This window comes from Fusarium verticillioides, chromosome 9 (assembly GCF_000149555.1).
Source record: "Fusarium verticillioides 7600 chromosome 9, whole genome shotgun sequence".
Lineage (NCBI taxonomy): Eukaryota > Fungi > Ascomycota > Sordariomycetes > Hypocreales > Nectriaceae > Fusarium > Fusarium verticillioides.
Genome location: NC_031683.1, coordinates 2,269,538 through 2,285,193, shown reverse-complemented (window position 1 = coordinate 2,285,193; position 15,656 = coordinate 2,269,538). Strand labels below are relative to the sequence as shown.

The following is a 15,656-nucleotide window of genomic DNA, read 5'->3' as shown; positions in this document are numbered from 1 at the left end:
GAAACAACACCGATTAGCTGATCTGATAGTGAAATTCGATATATGACACGTTCTCATTACTGTCATGTCTATGGATATCAAAGCTTGAAAAGCATTGCCACAATTTCTCAGGCCACTGGATCTTCTCGGTGAATTATATCAAGACAGGACCATACCACCCTTCACACCTTGCTGGGTTCCCTTGCAATTTCCATTCAACCTACACGCTGTCACCTAACGGCCGAGATCAATTCCGACCCGTCAGCCCTACAATGCAAAAGAATTACTCGATGTCATATCATGATCATTACCCGGACACCCTATTCATTTTTATATACAATCAACCCGTTTTTAACAGGACAGATTACCGCATTCAGATCCGCGGCACACAGCATTGACTATGGTCCAAAATGGTAAAGACAAAAAAGATCGCCTCGTCTTGTCATTTAGAAATCTACCGAAACTCCAAACGAGACTCACGCTGTTATTCTAACCATGGTCCGTATCCCATCCCAACCCATAAAAAGAATGCCGTACAAGGCAATTGCCACAAAAGGACCAGAGTCTCAAACTCTCAATTGTAGGTCCCAGAGCATACCAAATCGTGCAGTATATGTAAAAAACCCTCAAAACGCCGTTTCTATGTGACGGCTGAAGCAGTAACAGTCGACGCAACTTCATGTTCATAATCGATCTACAATCAGCTCGAGGCCAATTGAAAACGTTCACCAGGCATGATTTAATGAGCTTAGTCAGAGGCTGAGTTTGTCAAGGACAGGTATGCTGTCCAGGCAATACCAATTGTTGATACAAATGGCTGCAAACATGTTAGCGATCTTGGTTTCTGCAGCGCAAAAGAATGACGTACCAGTTGGAACTGAACGGGCATCAAACGGAAGTTGACAATCTGCACAGCAGGCCAGACAACATAGTTGGCCTTGAGAGTTGGAATGTACATATCCCGAAGCTTGTTAGAAACAGCGCGACGGCCACCACCCTCAGCAATAGTCATGGTCGTGTAGAACACAGCCAGACCGAATGGTGCAAAGATAAGCTGGTCGAAGGCAACGCGCTTCATGGCGGGGACGAAAGCGCTGGTCTTGGTGACGGGGAAGACTCGCTCGAGGAAGCGGAACCACTTGAACTGCACGGGAGCCATGCAGAAACCGTATGCCATGAAGCGCGTAAGACGTTCAAAGTCGAAAGGTGGAGGAAGGCCGACCGAGTCGGGGATCAGGTCGCGATCGTAGAAGGGGTTCTTGCGGTCGAGCTCGTGGATCTCAATAGCGATGCCGTCGTTCTTCTTAAGACCGCCTGGCTGACGGATAGCTCGTTCGCGAATGGCAGTGATGGATTGGGCGACTGTGTCGGCGACGCCTCCGAGGATGGCGTTGGTGACCATCATGGTCATGACTGGAAGGTGTCAGTTATATCGCATCGGGCGAGAGGTGTTTGTGGTAGCGTACGTGGTCGCTCGTCATAGTACGAGTTGAATCGAGCTGTAAGTCGTGCGATGAACGCCATTTCGATCAAGAAGACGATGGTATGCAAAAGAGGCTGGTGATGATGTCGTCAGCGTCGAGTCGCACAAATAAGGCCTAACAGCACAAAGAAGAAAGGGCAGCGAGATAATAAAAGAAAAACGTGATGAAAGGAGAAAAGAAAAAAAGTAGAGAAGTGCGCAAAGTGATATCATGAACAAGCGAAAAAAAACAGCTTGTACATAGCGATGACGATAGAGCTGGACAGTAGTTGGGGAAAATACTGGGGAAGCTAAAGTGGCGACGGATCATAGAGTTGGAAAAAACAGGGCGTGCGTGTGTGGGTGAGTGAGCTTCGACTTACGATGCGACCGTAGATGTACTTCGAATTGATGGAGCGGATGAACCGCCTCTGGTTGAGTTCCCACGTCATATCGAGAAGAGCTTCTGAGGCGAAAGCGATAAGAGATGCAGAGATAAACCCGGGAGGGGGCACAAAGAGGGACACGATGCGATTTTAATCCCTTGACGGTTGGTGATACAAGGGAGAAAAAGGGAAGAGAAACAGGAGTGAGAATTGATCTGCCGTGCGCAAGCGCTGAGGAATGGCGGCGGCGGGTTCGAATGTGGGCGTGTCCTTTGTCTCAAGGGCGGGTTCGTCGCTATAAAAATGACGACAGGTATTCCACTCTCACGACGCACAGTTCGATCTTGGCGTTTCCAGGGGCTGTTCGTTTCGTCGTAGGCTTCGCGATCGGGAGAGAAAAACGACGATATGGAAAGAAGCTCGTTTTTTGTTGTTGAGAGAAGAAGAGGAAAAAGATGGAGGAACGGAATTGGGATGGATCATCAAGTCATGCGACCAACCTCCAGTCTCAGCTGGAAAAAAGGCAACAGTGCAGCGCTGACGATATTCAAACGGTGTCGCAGACAGTAATCCTTCTCCACGTTTGGCCAGGCATCAATGGTAGCCCCTCATCTGGGCATTGGACTAACACTGTGCGGTGACCCGAACGCCTCTGACCTACAAATGCATGACTGGGAATTTACAGCCGTTACACGAGTGATAATGTAACCGTATTCAATGCCGTAATTTGTTCTTGTCTTTTGGCTTTACCAACATGGTAGTGTTGAACTTTGTAGGCTTTGGTTAAGCGCTGATATCGAACCCTGGTGGTTTTGCGGTGGATCAGTCTCCGGGGATCCCGGCCGGGCAGAGGTTCACGGGCTGACACCGGCTCCGAGGGTCCGTTGATCTGTTACAGAAGTGCTACCAACAGACATGAGAATAAGCGAACAGAGCAACAGCGTAATGCAGTTGGGTCTGCAATGAATGAACTGGACATTGTTGGTGACGCTGGGAACAACGTGCAGCAGCCATTTATTGCGTTTCATATTGAGGCGGTGCTACTCTCGGCAGCCATAGGCTTATCGCCAGCCAAACGTTGTCGCAAAGCAAGCTTACTGTCGTCGTCGTATTGTAATTCTTGGGCCTATAAGCGCTCGTCAACGATCCAAGAACGGGGTTTACCTTGTAAGCAGCATCCTTCCGCTGCCTGTTGTTCATATTTCCCTGGCTGCCCTGTTTCTGAGTGCCGATCACGTGTGTCACGCTGCGAGACTGAAGATGCAGTTCACATTGCCTGAACCTTTCTACATATACAATATGCTGATTTCGTTTGGGTGTTCTTCGGCTTTTAGTTTGTTGCTTCACTACCTAGCTATGGATATATCATGGAGGTTATCGAGTCAAAGATTCAGGGTCCTCTACTAATAGCCGCTCTAAACCCGTATATCCGCTTCCCGCCCATGATCGCCGGGCCCCGCACGCCAAACTTGATCTGTATATTTGTAACTGCAGACCATGTCGGGATGTCAGAAACATGTTATAGCTAAAGAAAGTCGTGAATGGGCCAAGGTGGCTTCAACATGGCATTTTCGCAATGTCTTATCGTCTGCCGTGTATGATGAGTGCCTCCTTAGCTCTTACTCCCTCAAGCATCATGGCCTCCGCCAGCTTCTGCTGCTTCCCGCAGACTTACAGAACCTGCCTCATTCTATTTCGACCCGCTTGACCTTCTTTTGACACGACAACAAGATATCGCAGTAATGCGAACCACATCCTCAATCGGAAAATGTGTTTTTTGCTTCTTCAGTTGTCATTGGACCGTTTGAGTCGAATATTCACCCTTGCAAGCCACACGATGCCTGACGAATCAATTCACGCCGCCATGTCTGTCTGTACAGCCTGTTTCCGCAGCGGCTGAAAACACAGACACCACGAGGCTCTCAAGAAAAGGAGAAAGGATGAGAAAACGCCTTGGCTAGAGATTGGTCTCAATGGAGATCAATTTATGAATGCAGTATTCCTGGCCCTTCCCATCGCATCTCCTCTTCACCATGGCTGAACTTGCTGCACTCGGCGTCGCAGCCAGTGTACTTCAGGTTGTCGATTACGGCACCCGCTTTCTCACTACGCTATACCAAGTCAGACAATCGAAAGGTGACTTTCTTAACAATCTTCAAAGCTTACACAACTCGTCGAGCAATCTCAGGGATGCCCAGCATGAGCTTCGTGCGATTTCACTCCCCGGGACCAGCACAGATGCAGCGATATCGTCTCTCGCCAAGAAGAGTGAAGCGATTGCAAAAGAAATCCTTGACTCGTTGAAGCGCATCGAGGAAAATAGCCACGGACGGAAGCGCGACGCGGTGATCAAAACATGGCTGATCATCTTGAAGGAGGACAAATTGAAGGGCCTTGAAGGCAGACTGACAGAGGTCAAGGCAGACCTGACGTTCTACCTATCCGTCAATTTGAGAGCTACGGCACGAGAGACTCTGGAGAACCAGATGCAGATGTTGCAGGAGATGCGTGACATACGAGTAGACATTAAAGCGATCGGAGACGCTACGAGTGCAAACGAAGTTCTCAAGCAGGCTTCGGCTCGTTAGCCATTGAGTATCTTACCGGCGGCTTACATGAGCGCCAGAAGCTTAAGTCCGAGTTCATAGATGCATTGATCGCTCGTATCCACAATTCTGAGGCCAAGGTGCCACCAGATTCATCAAGCATCCAACTATCACCACAGAGGCGACAACATTTGGAACACATTTTTATCTCGAGAGTCCGATATGATACCATACAAGAGAGAGAACTCACGATAAAGGAAGCCCACAAGGGAACATTTCGCTGGATCTTCAATGACAATAAGGCTGGGGCTTCACCGATTGGCTTCAAAGAGTGGCTTGCATCCGACGGTAGCCTCTACTGGATCACCGGAAAGCCAGGCTCAGGAAAGTCTACGCTGATGAAGTACCTCCTTCAACCTATTGACGAATCGAGCAATGAGAACAGATGCAACGAATACTTGCAACACTGGGCAGGAGACCAGAAGCTCACGATTGCCACGTTCCATTTCTGGGCCATTGGATCAGACATACAGGCGAGTAAAGAAGGATTGCTTCGGACCCTGCTTGTTCAGCTTTTTCGCGCGCATCCAGAGGTCATTCCACTTGTTGCTTCGTCGCGTTGGGAATCTTTGTGCCTTTTTAATGAAGACCCCAGGCGCTTGAGCCAAGATGAATTGGAGGACATGTTTCGCCATGCAGTGAAACATATCAGCTCCCGAGCAAAGCTTACACTATTTATCGATGGCTTGGATGAGTTTGACGGTGATTGCAATGCTCTTATATCCCTGGTACAGGAGTGCATCGCGTCCCCAATCAATATTTGCATCTCGAGCCGTCCTTGGACAGAGTTTGAGAATGCTTTCGGAGACTATCCCAGGCTAAAGATGGAAGACCTGACACATGACGACATCACAAAATATGTCGTTTCTAAATTTGAGGTAAATTCTCAATTTACAAGGTTCCAGAAGCTACATCCTCAATTTGCTGGTGCTTTGAGCCACTCGATCGCCGACAAAGCGAGGGGTGTTTTTTTATGGGTTACCATTGTTGTCGCGTCGCTCTTGGCTGGGATGATGGCTGGCGACCGCGTTGAAGATATCGAGAATCGACTCGATCTGCTGCCATCAGAAATGGATGACCTCTATGGAAGAATCATCGAAAGCATTGATCCTCTCTATCGCGAACATGCCGCTCAGCTCTTCAAGCTAGTCAATGCATGTAGGGAGCCTTCGCTACGTATGTTATGGTATGCGGACGAGGTCAGGTTTTTGGACCGGACAATTGACGAAGACCCGAATGCTGTTCCATTGGAAGACATGATTGGTCGACTAGAAGACATGCGCCGCCGTATTGTTAGTCGGTGCAGAGGCTTACTTGAAGTTCATGAGAACACAAGACCTATACCACTCTATGACCATAATGGCGTGAAACAGCCCTGCGATCCTACAAAACCCGATGGAGGCGACGTTGTATATCTACACAGGACATTTAAGGAGTTTCTAAGGAGCCTTGATACGCAGCAAAAGCTCGATAGCTATCTTACCACACCTTACGATTCTGGGCTAAGGATCTCAGTGGCATATGTATCCCTGGCCAGACTATGGATGAGATCAAAGGCACAAACCAAAGATGGGACTTATCCTTTCCAGATCTTTGTGATTTTAAGCTTGGATCATGCGGGGGACGCTTTGCCATCCTCACGGTCTGATGTTGTTCGATTACTGGATCATCTGCGGGAAAATTGTGCCAGTCTCTGCCAGTTTAAGTATAAGGACCACAGGTTCAGAGATCCGAAGGGTGAATGGCAGAGAAAATTGACTGAGATTGAAGTGAGCAATTACTGCTCTGATCCCAATCAAGAGTTCCTCTGCCTGGCGACTGTGATGTGTGCCGGGGAATATATCAGAGCAAAGGCAGACCGCAATGGTCTTGTCATGATTGCGAAGCGGAACCCAAGTCAGGAACATTTAAAGCTGCGTGCACTTTGGTGGAGAATACAGGGAAACCCCGAGCGACTCAATGTCTCCCTTCTTTCGCTTGTGCGCCTGACAGACACAAGGAGTGCATCAGTGATTAAATTGTTACTTGACCAAGGAGCAAAGCCAAACAAAATGATTAAGCAGATTGGATTCCGCAGATCAGCATGGGAAGAGCTACTTGCCGGTGCTATTGCACATATTGAGAGAAACTTAAAGGAAGTAGATAGCCAGGTGACAGAATGCGTGCATCTTATGCTGGAACGAGGAGCAAAGGTGACTGTCGGGACCGTGGAAACAGCAATTAAAATATCAAAGGAGTGTTCGGTGCCGCGATATTTGATATGGCTCACCATCAACCGCCACCAGAGACAAGCTAAGGTCCGCAGGAATGCGTCACTGGACATTGTGTATGCGCAACTTAAGGTGATGAAGAAGGATCGGGAGGCCCCCTTCAGGATTAGATAGCCGAAGAAAGTCTCGATTGAAGGTAATTGGAGGCACTGGAGACTACAGCGAACAAACAACAAAAAACTGGATTACGATGCTATGAACTTGCACGACATTACGCAAAGGGTATACTCCATCCATTATCCGTCCGACCCATCCAATCCGAACCAATTCTATACCAGTAACACAAACCGACCATCCATACCATCCCATCCCATCCCATCCATGACCCTGAGAAGCACGCTCACAGCTAGACATACTAAGACAGCTCATCTTCCTCATGCTCCCACTTCTTCGCCCCCAACTTTCGCATCTTCTTTGGACTGCTGTTCCCATTGACAGGTACCGGGCGTGCCTTTTCACCACTGACACGCATGCGCTCCAGCTTGCGTCCCAGATTGGTCATGCTATCGCCGCGAGATGACTTAGACGAAGGCGCAAAGTCCTCACGCTCCTCGAGGGGCTTGCGCTTAGTGGGGCTGCGGGAAGCGAGCTCACGCTTGAGAATACTGTTTTCACGACGGAGACGATCCACTTCCTCTTCGAGATCTTCGAGAAGAACGTTTTCTTTGTCACAATCTTCGTCAGAGGCGAGACCGCGCTCGAGAACTTCGACTTTACGGTCCCAGTGCTCTTCGGTACGTTCTTGCTCTATAGCCATAGAATTCTTCCAGCGGGCCATCTCTAGCGCAAGACGCTGCTCAAACTCCATGGCGCACTCTTCGCGAATGGCTGCTTCGAGATCAAGCATGCGATCCTCCATTGTGAGAAGGTGGGCTTCAGCTGCGACGCGCGCTTCACTTTGACGATCGACCTCTTCGCGCAATTGATCCGCTTCCTCACTAAGACGCGCGATCTCAAGCGCTGCAATCTCCATTGTCGCACGCTCATCTGAGCTCATTGGTGGAGAGAAGTTTCTATACGATCCTCCACCTGCGGGCATAAATGGTCGTGGGTGAGGATGTGTTGGGCTGACGGAGCGGTTTTGAGCCATTTGTGGTGGTTGGGCGAGAATGGTTGTTGTAATTGAGGGGACGCGAGGGACTGTAACTTCACGAGCAAGGGCGCTGTATCGAAGGATTTGAGATGTGGCGTTGAAGTCGCCGCGAGGGTCGGCGGTGACGATCATGACACCTCTTTGGGGGTTGCGGCGAGGAGCTTGGGAGTGAGAGGTTGAAGAGGAGGGGAACGAGTTTGAGAAGAGGAGCTCAGTGAGTTTGCATTGTCTGAAGGGAACGATGTTGGGCTACTGCATGTTAGTTGCTGTCTGTCGAACATCGCTTCGATGACTTGCCTTGCTTGAGCTAGCAGCCTCACTCTGTGTCTGCAGACATTGACCTAGGTACATCAAACTCTCGTTGATCTTACCAGCCTCTGCAAGAGTGGCACCCGCCGTCTTAGCTTCGCGCGCACGCTCACTGCCCGCCAGATCAACAATGGTGAATTTGTTGCCCTCCCAGGGGCCAGGTCTTCTGCTGCGGGTTCGCTTCTTGACTTCAAAGACAAAGAATCCATGGCTTCGGCTTGAAACACTGTTGCTTCCGGTACCAGTAACTCGTCGCTCCTGCAGACCAGTCTCGATGACCGTCAATGCTTCGTTGTAGCTAGAGCAAATGACCTTTCGAAGACCAGCGACAACCTTTCGGTCTGGTGATAGCTCTGTTGACTTGAAGAGTAAAGGACGTCGTCGCACTTCTTTTGTGGCGCCGGATTTGACAGCGGGAGTAAGGAGGTCGTAGATTCGGTCGTTGTGTACTTCGTACATCGATATGATAACGACATATTCGGCTGAGGGATCGCAGGAGATGTCGATGTTGCTCACGTCGGGGAGCTGAGGAAGAGCCGAGGGCCGCACGGTAATTCGTCGAGGTGGTGGGGACATAACACCGTCGGGCTTAACATCATCTTTAGTAACATTCTTTACACGAGTTGAAGTAGTAAGAGACATGAAATGTCGAAGACCCCGCTTGGGCGTCTTGGGACAGTTCAGCGCGCTAGGAGACCCAAGCAGACTTTCGAGAGGTCTTCTACCACGCTCAGAAGAACGATCCTATCGTTCTTTGAGACGTCGAGTTTCCTCTGCCTCGCTAACAAGCCGTACACTTTTCGGACTTGATGCGCAGTCTGCCGGGAACGCGCCTGGGAGGTTGGCGACTAGCTTGGAGGCGGGAATGTTGGCATAGGAAGGCTTTGGGGTCTGTCGTACAAGCATTGGTGTACCAGCGCGTGAGGGCGCTCGCGAAGCAACTGAGTCGCGAAACGGAGGGTCGAAGAAGTGGGACGCGGTTGTCAGGGAGGACTCGGTACCGTCGATGGCTTGAAGGGAGTCTTGAGCTGTGAAAGCGGCGTTGGGATCGAGGATGTTTTCGCCGATTGAGCGGAAGAGGACGTCCATCGTGAGTTGGGTCAGGCCGCGTTGTGTTTTGCTTCCGAGGATCGTATGTGTCTTTGTCTATTAGCCTTGCTGTTTCATTGTTGACATGGTACTCACCTTGCCGGAACCTGTCACTCCCAGAGTAGCGACGACAGCATCTGTGCCCTCGCCGCCCTCAGGCGCCAATACGCCCTCAACGAAGGGGACGATCTCTGTGCAGTGAAAGACATCGAGCTGTGTTGCATCTTCCTCAAAAACCTGGGTGAACGCGAACTTCTCAATCGCCCTGCGCCGATCTGTAGGCGGATTCAGAACAATATGCTTAGGATGTGAACCATCCTCCGCGGGCTCAACATCAAGAATGCGATCGCCATCACCATGTCGCGTAGGCGGGGGCCGTAGCCGTAGATAAACCTCAAACAGGTTATGAGACGCTTTTCGCTCCATGATGCTGCTAAACACGATGATATGCTTTTCGCTTAAACAAAGATGCAGGAACAGAATGGATCGTGGACGAGACTTATTTAGGACGGTGGATTCATAAAACGGAGCGTTGACGTTACAATCCTGGTCGTAGGTCCAGTGTTTACTCCAGTTTCCCTTGGCGTGCTGGCTGGCACGACAACGGCTGGAAACGGTTGGAGGGGGCGATAAGATAAGATTAGATAAGGTAAGCGCTTTGGCGCGCGGGTGCTGCACGGGTCATGCCGAAGCTTTCACGCCATGAAGAGAAAAAAAAAAAGTTGGGCGGAGCTGAGTTTCCCTCAGGCTTGAGTTTGTTCTGGCCTCAAGGACAAGGATGTAAGCCAATTGCTTGAGTGGTGTCACTTGAAGTGGTGCATCGTAAGGTTCAGACGGTCACTACTAGTTTGTGTCGCTATTCATGTTTCCTGCTGAGCTCAATCGGAAGATTCCTTATCAAGAAGTGTTTCTGTTCTGCGTCTGCAGTAAGCTGAGCTCCCAATTCACATGCAAGCCTGAAGCATGTTTGAAGCTAGGATGCGTGGCAGCAAAAAGAGTCATCAACGAACAAGGGGGGGTGTACGAGTGTAACTAACGCAGCCAATGGGCATAATGCTGATTTCCTGGGGGAGGTTGACTCACCCAAGAGTCATAAACGTATTTACGTGTTCATAATGCAGAAGCTCTCACCTTAATTTCACTGTGCCGCGTTTTGTCTGTTACGCTCATTGTCGTAACGAGTAATGCCGAGGCGGTCATTGGTAAAAAATCTCTGAGAGGGGCACCGTTTACTAGAGAGTTGGTCTGGCGCTAATGAGTTTTGATGACGGAGGTGCTTTTCGAGAAGAAGAGGGGAATGAGGGGCTGATTGAGTTGACGCTGGATAACAATGGGAACAGCTTACAAGGACCAGCAGATGGCGCCGAGCTTTGAAAGACAGGACGTAAAGGCCAGTGTGTCTCATGGTATATGCCCATTAGCAGGCATCTGGACTTGAGCCTAAAAGCCCAAGTCGCCAGAACGATGTAAAGTGAAGCAAGCTTCTACTGTCGGTCAATTCTCTACGTAACCATCTGCAGAATTCGGTATCCAGGCACGAGACGGCGCGTAAGACTCTTAGCTTGCCTCACCAGAAATTTTTCTTCTCCATTGGCATTGGACGCACGTTACGTTTCTGCGTCGAGACTGCGGATACTGAGTAATTAGTCCTCGTCAACTCCGGTTGTCGCTTAAAAAGCTTTAGAAGAAAAAAGTTCAGCAATAACCCCACCAGTGACCGTGGCAACATCATACAGTAGAAGCTTAGCAAGTTCTTATTCTTTTTCGGGGACCGAGGTATCATCGGTATCCATTTTGCTGGCGTTATTTCTAGCATAAGCGAGAAAGACTGACGATGTTTCTCGTCTGATGCTGATGGGAATCCTCTTTTTCTCTTTTTTTTCTGGGGCGGATTTTCTTTGAAACTGGACTTTTTGGGAGTTGGCATTGGCCACTGACATAACCGCCTGCGCTTTACCCCTGTCTGACTGTGGAGTCTTTGCGAGGTGCGGAGCTGTTTGTAAAAATGCTTGGCCTTCTGTTGGAGGGAGACGGAGGAGGGGTCCTTTGGATTTCTTGCTTGCGTATCCCGGCTCCAGCGTCTGTTCTGCCGTGCATGAAGCATGGGTCCAAGTGTCCTCGAGAGATCATTGGAAATGAAACGATTGAGCTGTTCTCGTGACAAGGCTGACTTTGGGATATGGCCTCTGGTGGCATGTTGTAGAGTGATATGTAGCCACTGAATGTGCTGTAGGTACGGAGTACTGTAAAGCCACATCGCTGTCGTGTTCCCAAGATTGCATTGCTCCGATATCTAATATCAATTTCTTGCATCTCTCCCTACCTGGTCGAGTCCTACACTAGATTGATGCTCCATGCTCCCTGTCGTGCTTCCATTCTGGGGCCTGACTGGTCCCTTGATTCTGAGATTCTGTTCGCCTCACGGACCAGGGAGCCTGGGGTAAATGTTTTGAAGTCAAGTCACTCATGATTCAACTTGGTCCCAGCTTTTTTTGTTCTCAACTTTCGGTGACAGGTAAACAAGCATTCCAACTGCAGCACGCTCTATATAGCACACGTAGCATCAAAATAGCACAGAATTGGTCTCCTTGCAGTGTCTCACTCGACAGATCAGCGCTTCTCACTTCTCATTGTACAATTGTCTTCCTATCGTTGGGCTTCGTCTAAGGCTGCAAAAAGCGGTGACGGTATTGTCCCTCCTAAAGTAGCCTAGCGCATAGGTACCTTCCCTCCCGCACTACCTGCTCCATCGACTCCACTTGCAACTTCCGTAACTCAATCATCAATCACCCCCCGGCACTGCCTGCCTCGAGACACTTTGCCCAATCAGGATCAACCCCACTTAGAGGACGGAAAAAGTTTGGGATATTTCTCTCCTCCTCCTCTCCCCCCTCGCTCCCTCTCTTCTTCCTCTATCACCAACCCCCAAATCCAAAACACAACAGACAACGAAGTCGACATTTTTCAGCATCACCCAGAGAATTACCCCTACCAAGAACAAAGTCGAGTAACCATGCCTTCGGCCGTCGCTGAGCTGTAAACGCCCACTGCGGGCCGTGGCTGTTTTCCCTGTCCCGGCTCGCAGTCCAGCAGTTCTCCGAGTTAACCAGTCAATACTTCTCTCTCGACTTTGATCTTTACAGGCTTTCCCGCTCTTGGAGCTGAATGCTCTACCGAGAGTCTGTCTCTGAAACCAACGATTCTGCAACTTGCCCGATAGTGAAGGGCTTTTGATACAGTTACTACCATTCTATTCTCCCGACCACCTCCCCTACCTTTCTCTTTCTATTAAAGACGATTAAAACAACTTGAAGTTGTTCAAAAGCGTATACACGCATATATCTACTACAAAACAAGTCTTGCATTGCATTGCTAAAAAAAACATTCGATCTGAGCTTGCTCATCTACACCACTTTGAAGACAACTCGAACGATCATTACAACTAGAATACTAAACATCTTGAAGCGTTTCCAAAATGTCTCGCAATCTCAAGCAGAAGTTTACAACCCCGGTCAAAAAGACCAAGACCGCCCAGCGCCGCCGGCGGGTCTCCGACACTCCTTCTGCTTCTTCCCTAGACCTCTCCGACGATGGCGGCTACTCTGCCGTTGAAGATATTAGCGATTCTTCAGACGACGATGAGGATGATGTTGCTGCGGCCGAGGAGGAGAACATTCTAGAGGAGACTCATGTTCCCCCCACCCCACCACAAGCTCCTCGGCCGCAACCGACTATTGAGGAGGACGAAGAAGAGGAGGAGGAGGAAGTGGAGCAGGAGGACGACGAGCAAGAAGGCCTGGATATTGAGGATGATGACGCTGCTAGCTGGGGAGGCATCGTTACGGACGATGAGGACCAGCCCGACGTCTATCAAGACGCCAATATCTTTGGTGAGGAGCCTCTAGAGCGCCACGTTCGCTTTGACGTGCCCTCCAGCGACTCTGATTCCACCGACACCGAGGATGAGATTCAGGGTTTCTTCCCTGATATCTTTGTTTCTCAAAACAACCTGGATCCTGCTTTCCGCCGTGAGATCGAGAACGATCCTAATGAGTCTTCTGACTCGGGATCTTTCTGGGACTTCAACAACCAATACGGCGAGCAAGATGATGACTCGGATGCCGAGGAAATCTTCCGACAAATTGATGATGACACCCCTATTGCCACTCCAATGGCCTCCCAGCCAGCCACTGCTGCCTCTACCCCTCAGCCCATTCCCTTTGGCTTTGAGGAACCTACCGAGCTGGATGGCTATGAGAGTAAGTTTGGCTATATGGGCGTCATTACCTGTACTAACATGCCCAGCTGATGGTGATACCACCGAGGAAGATGAACCCGAACCCATTGTCCGAAGAAAGACTCGACGCCCTTCAAAGCCCATGAGCGACATTTCCGACTCTGATGCCGACAGCCCGGTCAAGGCCGAGCGTGGCCAGCCCCGTCTGGGACGCTACAACCTTGACCGTTCGGACAAGAAGCCAATTGCTGTCCTCAACCCCGTCACCGGAAAAATGATGATCTTTACTCCTCACCGGCGCCACCAACTCGACCTCTCCCCCGAGCAATTTAACTTTCCCTGGGGTACTGAGGGGCCCGAGTCGCCTATTATGAGCAACTCTGCAAACCTAATGCTTAGCGCCATGTTCTCCTCCAACACTTTCGGTGACTTCTTCAATACGGCTCAGGTTATGGGGCCCACTGAGGCTTTCTTTCCCTTCCCCTCTGAACCCAATACCGCCGACGAAAGCTCAACCGCGCCTAGCTTGCAGGATGAGGAGGAGGAAGACGCCGAACTCAATCTGGACCTCAACGACTTCATCGCCTGGGAGGAAAATGACTCTTCTGGAGACGAAGAGGGCGACAACTGGGATCCCGCATCTACGCCTGCGCGACCCAGCACAGCTACAAGCGAGAAGCAGGCTCTAAGTCACATCAATTCCGAGACTGTCGGAGCTTTCCGCCGTAACCAAATTAACCAGCAGCTCATCCTGAGCAACCAGGCTACCCAGGACTCGCTCGCATTCAGCGGCCCCTACAACTACACCGCACTCAAGGGTCTCAAATCGGACCGCTTTGACACAGCTGCCATCCCCCTAACACCCGCTCGTCGCCACAAGAGGCAGATGAGCGACGCCACACGCAGCCCCCTTGAGTCAATGTCTCAAAAACGCAAGGCCACCACTGAAGCTGGCAACGGCCACAAGAGGCACAGAAGCATCTCGGATGTGAACTATCTCCACATCTAGTGCAATGCACACCCACAAAAACGTACGAGGACGGCATAGCCTGCTGTCGCTATCCCTGGCCTCGACACTACTCTCTTTTCAACAATTTTTCCTTGATTGTTTTTCTTTGGGTTGAATGAAACCCTTGTTCACAGCGTGCTTGCTCGCGCCCCCCTCCCCCAAGGGACTGGGACGATGTTTTCTTTGGAGATGATACCCCAGCAGCTCCAGCCCGGTCGAAAAGCCGGGTGAGCGTATCGGAGGAATCAGCGACTTGCCTTGTTGTACTTGCAATGGTCAATTCAGGTTGGTCGGGCAGGTAATTTGCTCTGCGAGCGAACCTGCATGGGACAAACAAAAAAGTTCTAATGCCGCTAATGCTTTGATGTTCTTGATGTCGGATATGGGCAAAAAGTTATCAATGTTCTTTCGTTACTGGTGTTTCCGTCCATGGGTCTAGAGTTAGATAAAAGCCGTGACCAAAATTTCATTCAGTGTTCTCAATACTTTTGTCAGTCTCTTCTGTGATGTGATGTGAATTGAAGCTGTCGTGCAAGACGGCCTCATTTTTAGTGGGGTCGTTCGAGTCCTCCATTTTCACGGCTTGCGACGTCTCCTGTAGTTACGCGATGAGTACGACGTGATACAATGTCTACGAGATTTTCAACCGTCCAATTGCTGCCTGCTACTGCCCATCCGTCTTCAGATAATCCCTTTCTCAAGTCCAAACAATTCTCACGCCGCGCGGGATTTGCTCCTTGCCACGGGCGCAGTGACCATCAAGGGCCTCGGGCTTCTGGTTTCGGTGCAATTTGGGCATTCGTTACACTCAAGAAGTAGCCTTCGCCATCAGTCTGACTCACAGCTTTATGCAAGGTGAGAATCATGGTATGGCAAGCCTGCGTCAATCGGGGATTGCATGCCCATACGAGACAAGAGAATGGAGGACGAGCGACAAAAGGACTTGAGTAAACTAGCATAATTCTAGGATCCTCTTTGATGAGTTTATTTTGGCACCTGATATTATGTATTGCCCGCCAGGACCATGGGTCTTGAGTTTACTGATGTTGACTTGTGGATGATCTCTGACTTATCAGTGAGTCATCTCTTTTTTCTCAATCGACACCCGCTCTTGATGTGTCACCAGTGGCCTAGGGAGAATTTGCTCCAAGATGTTGCCTGGAGTCGGCTTCTGATGAGCCGCTTTTAAGGTCAATGCTGTGTCTCTCCCATTCCA

The 15,656-nt window shown here is 50.0% G+C and overlaps 4 protein-coding genes across 6 annotated transcripts; 2 read left to right on the top strand and 2 right to left on the bottom strand.

The window, feature by feature from the left end:
* Positions 1–28: 28 nt before the first annotated feature.
* On the bottom strand, positions 29–2,285 carry FVEG_10154 (hypothetical protein). 3 transcript variants are annotated; one of them, XM_018899214.1, is made up of 4 exons: positions 1,825–2,285; positions 1,446–1,536; positions 848–1,392; positions 29–796 (listed from the first exon to the last, which is right to left on the bottom strand). In XM_018899214.1, exons 1-4 carry the CDS (start codon positions 1,891–1,893, stop codon positions 728–730), a joined length of 774 nt encoding a protein of 257 aa, XP_018757239.1. In that variant the 5' UTR covers positions 1,894–2,285; the 3' UTR covers positions 29–727. The 3 variants fall into 3 exon arrangements, with proteins under 3 accessions (XP_018757239.1, XP_018757240.1, XP_018757241.1); XM_018899215.1 differs by having other exon boundaries at positions 1,446–2,285; XM_018899216.1 differs by having other exon boundaries at positions 848–1,536.
* A 1,575-nt stretch (positions 2,286–3,860) lies between these two features.
* Positions 3,861–9,316, top strand: FVEG_10155 (hypothetical protein; the record flags this gene model as incomplete). The annotated part of the gene is made up of 2 exons (XM_018899217.1): positions 3,861–4,410; positions 4,476–9,316. The coding sequence occupies 2 exons, from the start codon at positions 3,861–3,863 to the stop codon at positions 6,815–6,817; spliced, it is 2,892 nt and encodes a 963-aa protein (XP_018757242.1). The 3' UTR covers positions 6,818–9,316.
* FVEG_16734 (hypothetical protein) lies at positions 6,817–9,918 on the bottom strand. Its single transcript, XM_018905974.1, has 4 exons — positions 9,291–9,918; positions 9,006–9,245; positions 8,094–8,693; positions 6,817–8,045 (listed from the first exon to the last, which is right to left on the bottom strand). The coding sequence occupies exons 1-4, from the start codon at positions 9,618–9,620 to the stop codon at positions 7,059–7,061; spliced, it is 2,157 nt and encodes a 718-aa protein (XP_018757243.1). The 5' UTR covers positions 9,621–9,918; the 3' UTR covers positions 6,817–7,058.
* A 2,059-nt stretch (positions 9,919–11,977) lies between these two features.
* FVEG_10159 (hypothetical protein) lies at positions 11,978–14,971 on the top strand. The gene is made up of 2 exons (XM_018899218.1): positions 11,978–13,453; positions 13,500–14,971. Exons 1-2 carry the CDS (start codon positions 12,670–12,672, stop codon positions 14,438–14,440), a joined length of 1,725 nt encoding a protein of 574 aa, XP_018757244.1. The 5' UTR covers positions 11,978–12,669; the 3' UTR covers positions 14,441–14,971.
* Positions 14,972–15,656: the final 685 nt, after the last annotated feature.